The 14112-nt window shown below is 31.8% G+C and overlaps 1 protein-coding gene across 1 annotated transcript in view; it reads right to left on the bottom strand.

The window, feature by feature from the left end:
- Window positions 1-7947, bottom strand: part of Cngl (Cyclic nucleotide-gated ion channel-like) — an 88060-nt gene extending 80113 nt beyond the window's left edge. The window contains exon 1 of the mRNA XM_088243308.1: window positions 7936-7947. Within this exon, the coding sequence (XP_088099434.1) occupies window positions 7936-7947 (12 nt within the window). The remainder of the gene's footprint in view (window positions 1-7935) is intronic.
- Between the last annotated feature and the right edge of the window lie 6165 nt (window positions 7948-14112).

Here is a 14112-nt window from a genome sequence, read left to right as displayed (position 1 = left end):
CGCTGAACCTTTAACTAATTATAGGACACATATTGTGTGTTGATTCACGTCTTGCAAACGTGACAAAATAGATTTTATGTTTTTTTTTTATTTTTTATTTAAAATTTATTTATTAACTTACATAACATTCACTTTACAAAAATAAAGAATCTTTTTCATTCATACTTTGTTGTTGAAAATAATATTTTTCACACCTTTCGAAAAGTTTGTCTGAGTCTTTTGTTAAGTTTTGTCTGGTAGTTTATTGTAGAACTTCAGTCCCTGATTTATTAGTTTCGATTGTTCTTGTCTCGTATTGGAATGTTGTATGTAATATTGTTCTGATATTCTTGTATTTTGTCCATGTTTATTACAATTTTTCACAAGTTTTAGTTCTTTGTCTACAATGGTATCAGTGGTTAACTTATGAATAAATTTTAGAGATTCTAGTTGAAAAAGTTCATTAACATTTAACAGTTCTTTGGTTGGTGTTAGATGAGGGAGGTCGTATACTAGCTTCAATATTTTATGTTGCTATCATTTTGGTTTCCTGTTCCCCATAGTTGCATAAGACATATTATAGATTTGACGTAGGCTGCATTTTATGGAACAAAATTTTTTACTTTTGATAAAATTCTCGATAAGGTTGCTATATTGCTTTTTATTTTTAGTCCTAAATATTTCACATATTCAATTTCAATTATTTTTTATAGTTTTTTTTACTTTTTTAAAAGAGAAAAATAAATATTTGCGTTCTCATGGTTTGCCCGAATATAATGTATAATTTTAAGGGCCATTTTCAGCAAGTTGTAAATAACTCACATAAAAAAATGTGAATAAAATGTGAACAAATGTGAATAAAGTTGGGATAGAGTAGGATTCGAACCATGTTATATTTATAAAATACCGCGCCAAATGACTGTAATCAGTGTGTCACTTTTCAGTAGTGACGTCATGAAACGGTTGGCGTTCTTACTTTCACTCACCGCGGTAAGTTGTATTTCTCCAGCCAATAACAAAACTGACAAGAATCTATGGAATATTGCTTTGATTACTTCATTTAGTTGATCGTAATTTGTTCATTTCTATGTAATGGTTGTTTTTACGAACGTAGATCTGGCAACGTTGTTGAAATGTCAAAACTTTTCAATCACAAATTATACTCTTTTTTTTCCATGGTCAAAACGTTCCTTACAAGGTTCGGGGGCTTTAAAGCGGAAACCGGAAATAACACACGTAGATATAAGAAGTGACGTCATTATTTACGATTTTTAATTTTTATAGTAATATTTAACATTTTTTATTTATTTTTGCGTGCGTTTTTGAGATATTTCATCATACTCCAAAATTTTTATATATTCACGTGTACACGAAAACATTTTTAAAATTTAATTCAGTTAATGGCAGTCACAATCATTATTACAATTCACCAATACCTAGACTACACCGGCTAGGTAATGAGTATGGTGACGTTGATATATTTCGTCTGTCTTTAAATAAATATAGGTTAAGTATTCAAAAGGTTATAGATTAATTTGTATAAAATTTCTTAATATTGTTCTTTATTTACTTTTTTTTTCTCATGTATCTCTATAATAATGTACAAACTTATATGTATGTATATGTATGTGTGTATGTTTTCATATGTAAATTTATTAAATATTTTTCTATGTACCCTATACCTACGTTGGTACATTTCCTTATTTTGACTTATTATTGTATCTTTTAGCTTTTCTTATGTTATCTTTAACTTTAACTAAATTTACATACTCATGTTTCACTGCTGCACTTGAATGCAATTTCTAAAATATGTAAAAGCCCGTAGGGCGTGTAAATTAATAAATATATAAATTAATAAATTCCGGGTTGGGCTGGAATTCCTCATTCAAAAAACGTTTAAAATCAATGTTTCTGTGAAGGAAATTGTTTTGGTGCTAAACCGTTCAATAATAATAAAAAAATTGTACGTTTTATTATTTATCAAATGTGTGTGCTTTTTCCCCACGGTGTTTGTTTTTATTACTGAGTCTTGGAGGTTTAATAACATTTTATATTTCTTCGCCCACGCTTCTGTCACGTTCAAACCTCTTAAAACACTTAATGTTGATCAAGTCAACGTCGGGTTATGTTAACCTCACTAAATCAAGTTGTATTTATTGCTCAGACATGGAAGAATAACAAAGGATGTGTCACACACGGCTTTAATATAAAAAAACATTATTCTGCTTTCGGGGGATGAATAATACAGTTATGTCTGTGAAATAGAACCAAAACTCTGGACGAGTGTTTTCAATTCGAAAGCTGCTCTCAGATCATTATCATTCTCAGCTGTCTCTTGTCCAATGGTGAACATGGACCTCTCTCTTGAGTTTCCACATCTCCTCATCATGAGCCAACCGCATCTAACCCCTAATTGCAACCAGTCTCATGTCATCAGACTACCTTGTCCTAGGCCTGCCGACACTTCATCTGCCTGTTCTGGGTCGCTTTTTAAGGGGATTTTTTATCCACATTGATTATTCATTTATTTTGTTTATTTATTTATGTAACACTTCATATACAATATGTATAAGGGCGGCATATTGCCTTAAGACAATTTCTTCCTATATACCCAAACCGTTCGATTTGAGAAAATTACGAGTACATGAACATTAGAATGGGCCGATGTTGTATGAAGTTTTTTATTTTTTAGACATCAAAATGAAAGGGGTCTAAAAAGATGCATTTTGGATCAAATTGAACGTAAAAATCAATAAAAAAACATTCCATATTATTTTTGGCCTTCAACCGAGGTTTGAAGTTTATAACTGCCTGAATATTTTGTTAATTAACTATAATGATAAAATATTTTTTTTGTTAGTAAATATATAACTTAATCACATTAAAAATTCAAACACGTTTTAAAACTATAGAAATGCAAAAAGTTTATACTCCGCGGAACTGATTCCGTTGAGCGCCTGGCTAATATTGACGAAAACAATGCCGAAAACAACGCTTCTCATTTATTATAAAACAAAGTGCAACTCACGCCCTTTGATGCTTATTAAATAAGAGTTAATGCACATTATGAAATTCATTTGGACTGAATTTCTTACTTAAACACGAAATGACAATCGGTTTAGCGCACAAAATTGACTTTTTCGAAAACTTCCAGCTCTGGTTGAGGGCCAAAAGTAGTGTCAAATATTTTTTTTGATATTTTTTGCATTCCAAGAAATCGAAAAAGCAAATTTTTAGACCCCTTTTATTTCAAAATTCGGAAAAAAAATATCAGCCCGCCCTAATGGACATATTGAATCTTATGATGACAAAATTAAAAACAAATCATAACTAAAATTTTATTTATAAAATTAACACTATACTATGAAGAAAGGAGAGGCAATGGGAAGAAAAGAAGAAAGATAAAGGAACAACTTAAATATTTAGAAAGTGATATTTCGATCTTGACTTAATGTCAATAAAGAAGGGATGTCTCTTACATTAGGGGTAGTTTATTATATAATATATAATCGAGCAGCTACTACTGTGAAAGAGAAGGCAAGAAAATTAGAGCGATGAAAGGGTATTAAAGGGGTTTTCTCGTCACCAGAACGGAGAGATATTCAGTGTTGTGATAAAGGTTGGAAGACCTCTCTTAAATAAACAGACGAAGTGGTACTTTAAATATTGTGAAGAAGTGATAGAATGTGAACGTTTCTTCTATGCCTGATACTGGGTTAAATCCAGTCTTGTTTACAAAAATTTGGAAAAACTCAATATATTGTTAATAAAGATAAGGTTGAAAGACAGACCAGCGAAGTTTCAACATAATAATAATACATATTAAATTATGGTGCAATCTTAAATGGGTGCGTGGTACATATATGCGTAAGAGGGTGTGTTTGTGTATATTTGTACGAGATTGAGTATTCAAGTGTGTGTAAGCGTGTTTATCATTAAAAAGCAAATGGGAGTGTATCAAATCATGAACTTGGAAGACCGCTACGGTGTTTGTTAAATCAAATTATTACATTTCTCTTGGTTTGGTTAGTACATTTGCTAATAGGATCTCTAAATAAATTTAATTTCACACACACTGCTTATTTTTAAAGGGTTTTCATTTTATTTTGAGATATCAAGATTTTTCCCTGAATTGTTTGTAAAAGAATGCAGGTTAAATATCAGTAAGAGTATATCAATATTTTAAACATTGTACCGGTGAAAATATTTTTTTACGTGGCTTATTTTCAGTTTAAATATTGTATTTGCACAATAAAAGTATTTTGGTACGAAATAAGTTTTTTTTAAAAATTTACTACCCAATTTAAGAGGGAAAAAACAAACACTCTAATTACGCAATAAAATATTTTGAATTGCCTGAAGCGCTGAATAAAATTTGAGAATGATAATTCTATTTTCAGCAGATTGCTTTTATGTAATTAGTGATGTATTTAACTACATTTTAATTGTTTTATTGTTAACATCTGTTATTCCGGCGATTCCGAAAGTAAGCCTTAAACTACTATAAAAGCATGGTAAAAATAATGTCTATCAGTTCATAACTCAACAAAATGGCTAAATAAAAAAATACTCTTCAGTAATATTAATATTCACGATATTGGCCCTTACAGATTTGAGCCACAGGTAATTTAAAAATACAATATAAATTACTATTCGAAAATAGAATCGTAATGCACAAAAGTAAAGATTAAATTATTGACGGTAAACAAACAATCACTACTTATTCTCTGACGTTTGGCTTTTACTCATCTCTACTCTCTACCCCCAGACTCGGCTTTCTACTCGACTTTACTTTACTTTGCTTGACACCTTCGCTACACCCCGGACTTGGATTTTGGACTTCTCTCCTTACGGATTCCTGACCACAGAGAATTAGAGGCCCTTTTGAGGGCATCTCCGGCCTTGACGAGACTTAACTGGGTCGCCTAGCCGCCCCTGTCTTACAACCAGTGGACCGGGACGAGCGCTCTAGTGACTACAGCGGAGCCACAACACGACGCCTGTGCGCGTTTTGTATTTTTTTTACATTTAGCTTTACCTTAACTTAAAAACAATATGTTTAAATGAGAATAATTTCAAAAACAAAACATTGTTATAAAATCCAGACGCTTTCCGATGACACTCTACTCATATGGATGTTTGTTTTTGACAAAACTTATCGCCATCTTACGAAACGATGCTATAGACAAGTGGTCTCCAAAATTAATAAAGATGTGAGCTTCTTTCAGAAATTGAACTTGTCTGGCGAGCTATCTATACAAATTCCCTTTGTATAGTTTTTTATCATCGGCCCCTATTGTACCATAAATAATATTTTTAAATTAGTTTAAAGCAATTAGATCATCAGATTAACCATAAAACATAAAATGCGTACTTCAAATACTTTTTATAATTAAAATAATTATTGAAAATATGTGTGATTAAAAATTAACATAAAAATAATAGTAAAAATAAAGAGTAGAAATAATTAGTGAAAATAATGATATTCACATAGAATTAAGAAAAGTCCAGAAGGAGCGTTTAACCATATTTAAATACATCGAATTGTGTCCAATAATCCCTCCACTATGCTCTATTATCGCCACGCGCATTCGTGATGTCTCCGCGTAATGTTGCACGATGGGAAAAAATATAACTGTAACACAAATGTAAGGTAAAAAAAACCAATCTGTTAATTTCTATAAAATTTTATTGTGCACGTGGAAATATTGATTGACACAACGGAGTAGAAAACTAAAGGGTCATTTAATAAGAGTAATTGAATTAATTAACTATAAACTTAAAATAAAACACAAATTTTATTTTAAATAAAACGAATATTTTTACATCATGTTATGTTATATTTGATGTTTTAAAGATAATGTCGGTCGAATGTCTACAATAGAGTTTTTTAATCCGAGATCCAACTTTCATTAGTTATCTCATTAGATGAGCAAAGTAGGGTAAAAAAATTTACTACCCTGGCACGAAATGTTCATTTAGTTTTTTCGACAATCTGACAGATGGAAAAATAATTCAATTTTTAAGTAATACATTTGCTACATACACATTCATTTACTAATTACACATGAAATGTGATTGCATCCTGTTTTTTTATGATACTGGCAGTATTTTTACACTTCAAAAGGACACAACACGGCATAGTTGAATTCAAATCAGGAGTTGCGTAATGAGCGACGTCTACAAATAAACTAATGTGTCAAAACGTTAATCTTCTCATTTATGGGTAGTTTAGTCACCTACTGCTTAATGTGCGTATGCAGTTTCTGGACTATTCTTAATTCTATGTAATTTTATGGATATTCACTTTACTCCAAAAAAATTTCGATTCTCGGTTAGTACCTTGTCACTACCATCCGAATGCAATTATTTAAATGTAAATCTGTGACTCGGTTTCTATTTAAACTCTTAAATTCTATGGATATTCACTTTACTCTAAAAAAAATTCAATTCTCGGTAAGTACCTAGTCACTCCCATCCGAATGCAATTATTAATCTGTGAGTCTGTTCTATATTTACTCTTTACAAACTTCATAGTGGAAAACGTTGACAGCAACCTTTTAAGCATTTCGTTGAAATTTAGCACATTTTAAATTAATTTTCGGAGTTCAATAAAAAAAAATTATTCGACAAATTTAATATCCTATGCGAATTACCGAAAAAGCCTTGGTAAGCTACCAGTAGCTCACGAGCTAACGTGTGGCAATCACTGCTATAGACCTAGCATTCCTCATCTCTTTTGGCAACTCATTAAACATCTTAAGTCCTTTATGATACAGATTGTTTTGAGTTGCCCGAGTTCTTAATTTGGAGAGTCTGAAATCCTCTCCTCCCCTCGTACTGGTGGATTTATTAAGGCTGGCGCGTTCGCAATACTTACACAAACGCGTTGTGTAGATCTGTGAGTAATCTCATGGTATGACATCGCACGGAATACGCAATATGAAAAACATATCTGTCTCTAGACGCGCTTATTAGCGTGACATAGACAACTATTGCTTTGTTAGTTGCTTACGATATGGTAATAAAACATACACAGAATGCTTCTGCGTTCGTCTTAATTCCTAATAGTAAAAATATAATAATATACTCGTATATTCAATGTTTGGCCAAGGATTAAAAACACTGGTTTATAAATGTATATTTTCATTTAATCAAATGATGCATAGTGCTGGCGCTTTTGCAAAACTTGCACAAAAACATTTTTAATGTACAGAATATTGATTTTGTCAGAATCTGGATTATTAATGTTGTTGTTTAAATTAAATGTTTTTCAAAATTTCTTTTGAATTAGAGCAAAAAAAACCAATTACACAGGAAAAGTTCATTTTTTATTTATTTAAAAAAAGCATGTTTTTTATATTAATAAAAATATTACAATAATCTATTCGGGGAATAATTAATTTTTTTGTTTAAATATTAACACGAAAGTATTTAAAATTACTCTTTGCTTTACCGAAAGCATTTTCAGTACGACGCGACGGTACGGTTGACGAACATTTGCTGAATTTTTGTATATGTTGTAATATGTTGATCAGAATAAATTGATCTCAACATGCTATTATTAACCGTCAAATCAGAATCCGGTTAACATATACGGTAAACTATACGATTAACATATTAGAACAGAGATAAAGAACCTCTTAGAGAAGGAAATATGGAAGTTTAGGCATGACAAACTCAAAAAATTGTTTATCCGAGTATAATGTTATCTTTCATTCAGAAGTTAATAAGCTGTCACGCCGTCACGTGAAGCTACATGGGTGTTTACTGCTCCCAAAACTTTTGTTAAAACTACTCTAACCTTTTGTGATAGGTTGACAAATCCTAGTTTAGGAAAACTTCGATAAATTCAACTCGTTATAAACGTATAATTCGCCTAAATCTGCGTACCCTCCCTAGCGGGTGATTTTCACTCCCAAAACCCTTTTAATTACTTTCACCATAAGCGTTTACCTCGTAACACATCGTCTGATTAGGTAGTATAAAAATGTTCAAATACGTGCTGCGAAACTGACTCAAATTTTAATCCGGAAAGTAGTGATGAATCTACACATAACCATCAACGAATGAATAACAATGAAACATTACAAGGGAATGACTATATTCGCATGTCCAGATGCGGTATAAATCATCATTGGGTTTGGCCAGCCAAGGAAGACTCTTCAATTTATAAAAGCAAAGATATTATAAAGAAAACAAAAAACCCAGAAAAGATTTCTTCTACCAGAGCAGTATACAAAATTTCTTGATTGAGATTCTTGTTTGGATTTATGTTACTTTTTTAATTTCTTAATACCTACGAACATTTTTTCAGTTCAATTAACTTCAGTTTAATTCGGTTATATAATTTCTCAACTTTTCTGTTATTTTTGCAAATTAGACTTTATTATCTTGTCAAAATAAATGACTTTTAGTAAAGCTGTGTTTTTTTATATTTTCAATAATTTTTGTAACTTGAATACAGTGTTGACATTTAGCGTTACAACAATCAACAAGACTTGTTTTTTGTGAAAAAAAGTGATAGTTTCCAAAGTAGTACATAGTTGGGAACTTCGATGCCTATCTATATACCACTTTTAGAAAAATATTTTCGTATGTGGCTCGACTGTGGAATCATTTCCTATCCAATATTAAAGATATCTACAGTATCTCTGTTTGGCAACCTCCGTGCTGTAGTGGTTTAGACACTTAACTTGACTAACACACAGAAAAAATATTTTTTTAAAAAATGAGTTTTCTCAAGCCTCGGTGAACTGTTATAATTCACCACTATGATTAGGCCTCAAGGCATGTTTTGGTACAAAAAAAATATATCTGAAGAAACATCTCCTTTCTACCTCTATTTCTTATTCTTTCGTGTTTCCTCTGCATTCCTTTTACCCATTGATTTAAATAATTGATTAAATGCTGTTTTTTCTATTTTTAAATGCCTTTTGTTTTTTATTTTAGTTTCTATTGAATATTTTTGTAAGTTAAATTATGCCAATGCAATTATTATTTTTTTGGTTGGTCGGTTGAAAAAAATTGGCATTGGCCATAAGCTAGCCAATATACAACTTGCAGTATGGACATAAAGTAAATGTTTTTTTTTTTAAACTATCAATCAATTAAAGTCAATCAATCCCTATTCCCCGCGGTGTTAGCTGAGAGGTTAGAACGCCACTTAAGGTTGTCTTTGCGTTCATACCTTACTTACTCTACATTCATACATCTCATGCAAACACGACGGTTTTGAAATGTTCATGAAATTACATTTTTAATCAATAAATGTTAGTTTATTTGTACATTTAACCATACGCTCGCTGTTCTATGCCTACCTGTTTAAAGATGTACTCATCTCTTCGTCAGAAAACTAGCATATCAGAGATAAAATTACTGAGGAAAATAGCAGAGAAAATCTTAGGGGACATGGTACGGTGGGACAGAACAAGGAGAAGATTCTGGAAATATTACGTCAACAGAATGGACAGCTCGAGAATATCATATACCGTGGTTCATGGAACCCCAGCTAGTCGCCGTCTCCCAGCATGAAGAACTCAGCGTCTCAAGAATCACCATCTATTTGATAGCAGATCAACCGATTTAAACAGAGAAAAATATGAAAGAAGATGTTTTAATAATGACAGTTTATTAAAAATGGGTAAATTCGTTGTATCTTAGGTAAATGTATGTCTAACGCCATTAAATAGTAAAAAATCGTTTTTAATTTCAAATGCATTAAACCAAGTGTGTTTTTAGTATGTTTCTGCAATGATTGGCCTAGATATCCTAACGTGTTCTAGTTAAATCTCGGTGTGACCCCTTTCTTCTCTGGATTAGTCCCGTAGAGATATAAAAGCCCTCTCAAATGAAGGGCTTAATTTTTAAGCCCACGACAAATTGAGCAAGATAATTTTAAAATTTATTTACTATGGAAATTGTAATTTTCAGTGAATTACAAAGTATTAAATAAGAATGAAAATAAAGACAAATTTGAGATATCATATAATTATTTAAGAAGTGATGGATACCTACAGAAAATAAAACAAATAAGAATAATATCAAAAGAGAGGATGTTGTATGGTGACCATTAGTTGATTTAAAATAAAGATCCTTGGATATGTGCTGCGTTTGATACTCTACGTAGATCTACACTTTGTAAAATACTTGAACTTTACTTAAGTAGCAAATGATGAAACATATTTATTAATATTATCACAGATTGGTTTAAGGTCACTAACGGAGTTCATCAAGGTTGCGTCCTTGCACCGTACCTTTTTACAATCCAAAGGGAGACTATTCCAATAAATAGCGGAAAATCCATCACCTGCTCCGAAAAACAATGTGACTTTGAGTATGCCGATGAAATGGTTATTGTTGATGATTTAGTCGGGTCAGGTCACTGTAGATAAGCTAATAGGTACTCCGCATGCACGGGTTAAAAAATAAATATTTCGAAAACCCATATATTGTGCTTTGATGCTCAAAATTCCTTGACTCAGTCAAACCAAATCTTCGAAAGGGTTGAGAGTTTTAAATACCTGGGAATATGTGTTACAGAAAATGGTGGCTTAAAAAAAAAATTTAAAATCATCAAACAAAATTTTAATAACTTATAAAAAATCTATTCAACTTAAGTCAAATCACTATTTTTAATATTTTCTTAACTTAATTTCCACTTTTCTACTCTTATCGACACCAAATAATCTATTCCCTGTTTTTTTACACGTGTATCTAAAGTTATTATCTAGTCGATTGTGTCAATAAACAGTGGTTCATAAAACAAAGTAGTTTAGTTTTTATATTTCTAAAATAAAACGGTTTTCTACAAAATAAGTGCTACAAATATTCTAAATAATAAAAAATTATTCTTTAAAACAAAATCATGTACTTCTCATGTCATCCCCGCTACTAGTGGTCTGCCACAGGGAAGTCACTTAGGCCCAGCATTATTCCTGGTTTTCATAAATGATATTGTTGAATGTTTTATTGATGTCGAATTTTTACTTTTTGCTGACGACATAGAAATCAACAAGGATATAAAAGACTTACAAAATTGACTGCTGCACACTTTACCCAAATTTAAATTGATTAAATAAATGTTGAATCTCTAATAATTTGTTTTTAAATGTTGATAAGTGTAAATTATTTTCTTATTGTAAAAGAAATTGCTAGAATACTTCAAATAAATAAATAAACTTAAAACTAACAAGTTCAGTAGTGTAATAACGTAATTTTAGTAATGTTTCTTCGTAAGTAGGTAAGAAGCATCCCTTATGCGGGCGATCGATGTTTGGCGAGTGTATTATAAACGGCCACAAATGTTTCCCGAGGTTTTGTAAGGCTTCCTTCCCGGCTGTGTTCAATATAACACGAGATAACAAATTTGTTACACGTTACTTTACGTCGGAGCAACCCTTCAATCACTATGTGTTACATCTCCCTCATCAACAAACCCGCTTTCTTTCTCAACAAGTCAAGTTCTCGCAAGATAACGTTTTGGTTCAATTTCACATACAGAAGTGTATATTGCAAAGAAAAAAAGTTATGTATTTGACACGTATTTATATATTTACTTATCCATTCAAAATTACACTCTTTTTCATCTTGATGAACCCACTAAGTTTTTTTAGGCTGTGCTTGTTTAAAGCCATAAAAGTTAACAAGAATATAAAAATACATACCTAGTAAAATAAACCAAATTGTAAAAACATGTGATGCAATAGAATAACAACCCAGAAAATTAATGCATGAATGATAATTAACATTCCAAAGAAGATAATATAAATAATAATCAGATTCAAATATCAAAATAAAACCCCATTCTCCTTCCATCTGGGGGGTTTATAGCCCATGATCGAAGACGCACACACGTGCTAAATAATTTCAACTAAAATCATAGTGCGAAGACCGATGAAGCAAGTCAGCGTTTTCTATTGAATTCAATACATTACATTCTGCGAAACACGACATCAACGTCCTGCTATTTATTAAAATCGTCTCTACCACGGAGATATGAAGAATAAAGGAACGTGGTCTATAAAGAGAAAACAGGACACGGTAACGCCCAGTTCAGTCAGTCATTTAGTGCATATATTTATATTTTTGTGCAACAACTATGGTGAAGGTGTATAGTGGGTTTTGCATGTTGGTTTAATTGGTGTCCTGTCGAAGAGACGGGTACGTCTCGAAACCGGTAGACATGGAAAAGTCGGTAAACGGTTATTTGCCAATATTTAATAACATTTAGTCATTTAGTGAATCCCAGTGCAGCCAGTTCAACACCTCATAGCGGTAACACTTGCGCAACATAATTTATTATTTTTTCACCATGTAATAAGCACACATTAAACAGAAACAGTAATCTCGTGTATTCTGTCAATATCTAACTGGGGTAGGAGCTCCACCAACTCTCAGGAACCAAAATCCTACACATCTTCTCATGTTTAGAAATTGGAATTATTTATTGTGTTGTGTACGTAATTGGTGCTGTGTTAGGTTTATGTTTTTTTGTAATAATTTCATTGTATCAAATCAACATAGCATTGCATGCACAAGAATATATATTTAAAAAAAATAAAAAGCTAAAAAGATTTTTAAGTTTTCGTGGGAACTGTAATCAGCTACCACTGCAGAAGCGATCTTCAGAGTAAATTGTATGTTTCGTAGAAAAAATGTGTTCACATACAAATAATTTGTAGCGTGTCGCAGTCGGCAGCAGGCACATTTCGCTTCATTTTTGTAGTGTGTAGTGCCGGGAACCATTTTGAGTTTAATTCCAGCGAGTCGTCTGTGTTTATGTTATTTGGATATTTGTGTATTTCAATTCCCTCTTTTATTATTCATGCAAAGTAATTTTTAGATTAATTCAAAATCTTTGGTTCGAAGGTGAAAAGATGTTCTGCATTTATACAGTGTTCCTTAGTTTACATGAGTCCTTATATTCATAGATTATTTTCTTTGCTGTGCGCCCTGTTTGAAATACATGTGTGAAAAATATACATTCACTCAAAAAAGATACATGTATAAGAACGCTGTTACCCTCGCTAGGCTATTTACAGCAGACCGTCTACTAAAACTTATATATTTATATTCTTTGCCATTAAATCTTCATCAGCATATTTCCATACTATTTCAAACCGATAAATCCCTTAAACGCAATAAAACCCAATGCTTTTAGTAACACCCGGTCCAAAGAACAAAAAATATGTGCCCATGATACCGAAGTACTACACTTTTGCCCAAATAATATATTATACAATATTTTGATGTTTGTTCAAATTTTTGTGGCAAGGACTGGATTCAAATGCTTAGGAAGCTGTTAATATTAACATATTACAACAGGGATGAAGAACATTTTAGAAAAATTTATTTAAAAGTCTAGGCACCTACAGGGCTTATGACCTGTCATTGGTCGGTTTAAGTGGCCACTTTACACATTGTGTAACATTCACCATTGCGCCCATATTTAAACATTTTCTAACCTCAGGTTTCCTAAGGTTAACTTAACGTTCATCATTCCTTTTCCGCACTTAATGGAGCATAAGGCACTGCATTGGTACACCAATTGCAGCGTACCTTGATTATTTTTGTAAGTTTATTGAAAGATGATCAGTCTTACGCTTAAGGTACCAGTCCAGGGCCTATGAAATATTTTAGTGGGAAAAAACCCTTTTCAAATAAATATTTCATATCAACCATGTCGGGAATCGAACCCGAAACCTCTTGCATGGCTAACCAATACACCACGAAGTCAACATAGAGACATTCTGTAAAATAATTGCAATACCATAATCAATAAAAATTATAATATAATTTAGGCTTGTTTTAGCCAAATAAATTAAAACTCATATATACCCTTTGATTTAACCAGCGTGCACTCCTGCTCACTGCTAATAACCGACTGATTAAACGAGTTCTTTTTTTCTGTTTTTGCTTCTTTCACACAGACACTCGCCATAGAACAGCGTATCCGTCTAACTTGTTATAAGTTATATTCTGGTGCTCTTTCTTATACAGTAAAACAGATTTACTGTGGTGTTTTATGGCAGGACTTTCGTACATATAATTATTCTTCGTATAGCAGCAATAAATATTTTTTGTATCATGATCCAGCATATTTATACAAATTTGACTTTTCAAATCTGGTGT

Source organism: Micrasema longulum, unplaced genomic scaffold, assembly GCF_059751315.1.
Source record: "Micrasema longulum isolate JH-2025_06_02 unplaced genomic scaffold, ASM5975131v1 h1tg000201l, whole genome shotgun sequence".
Lineage (NCBI taxonomy): Eukaryota > Metazoa > Arthropoda > Insecta > Trichoptera > Brachycentridae > Micrasema > Micrasema longulum.
Note: the sequence above shows the minus strand (reverse complement) of the source record. Positions and strands in the feature narration are given on the sequence as shown.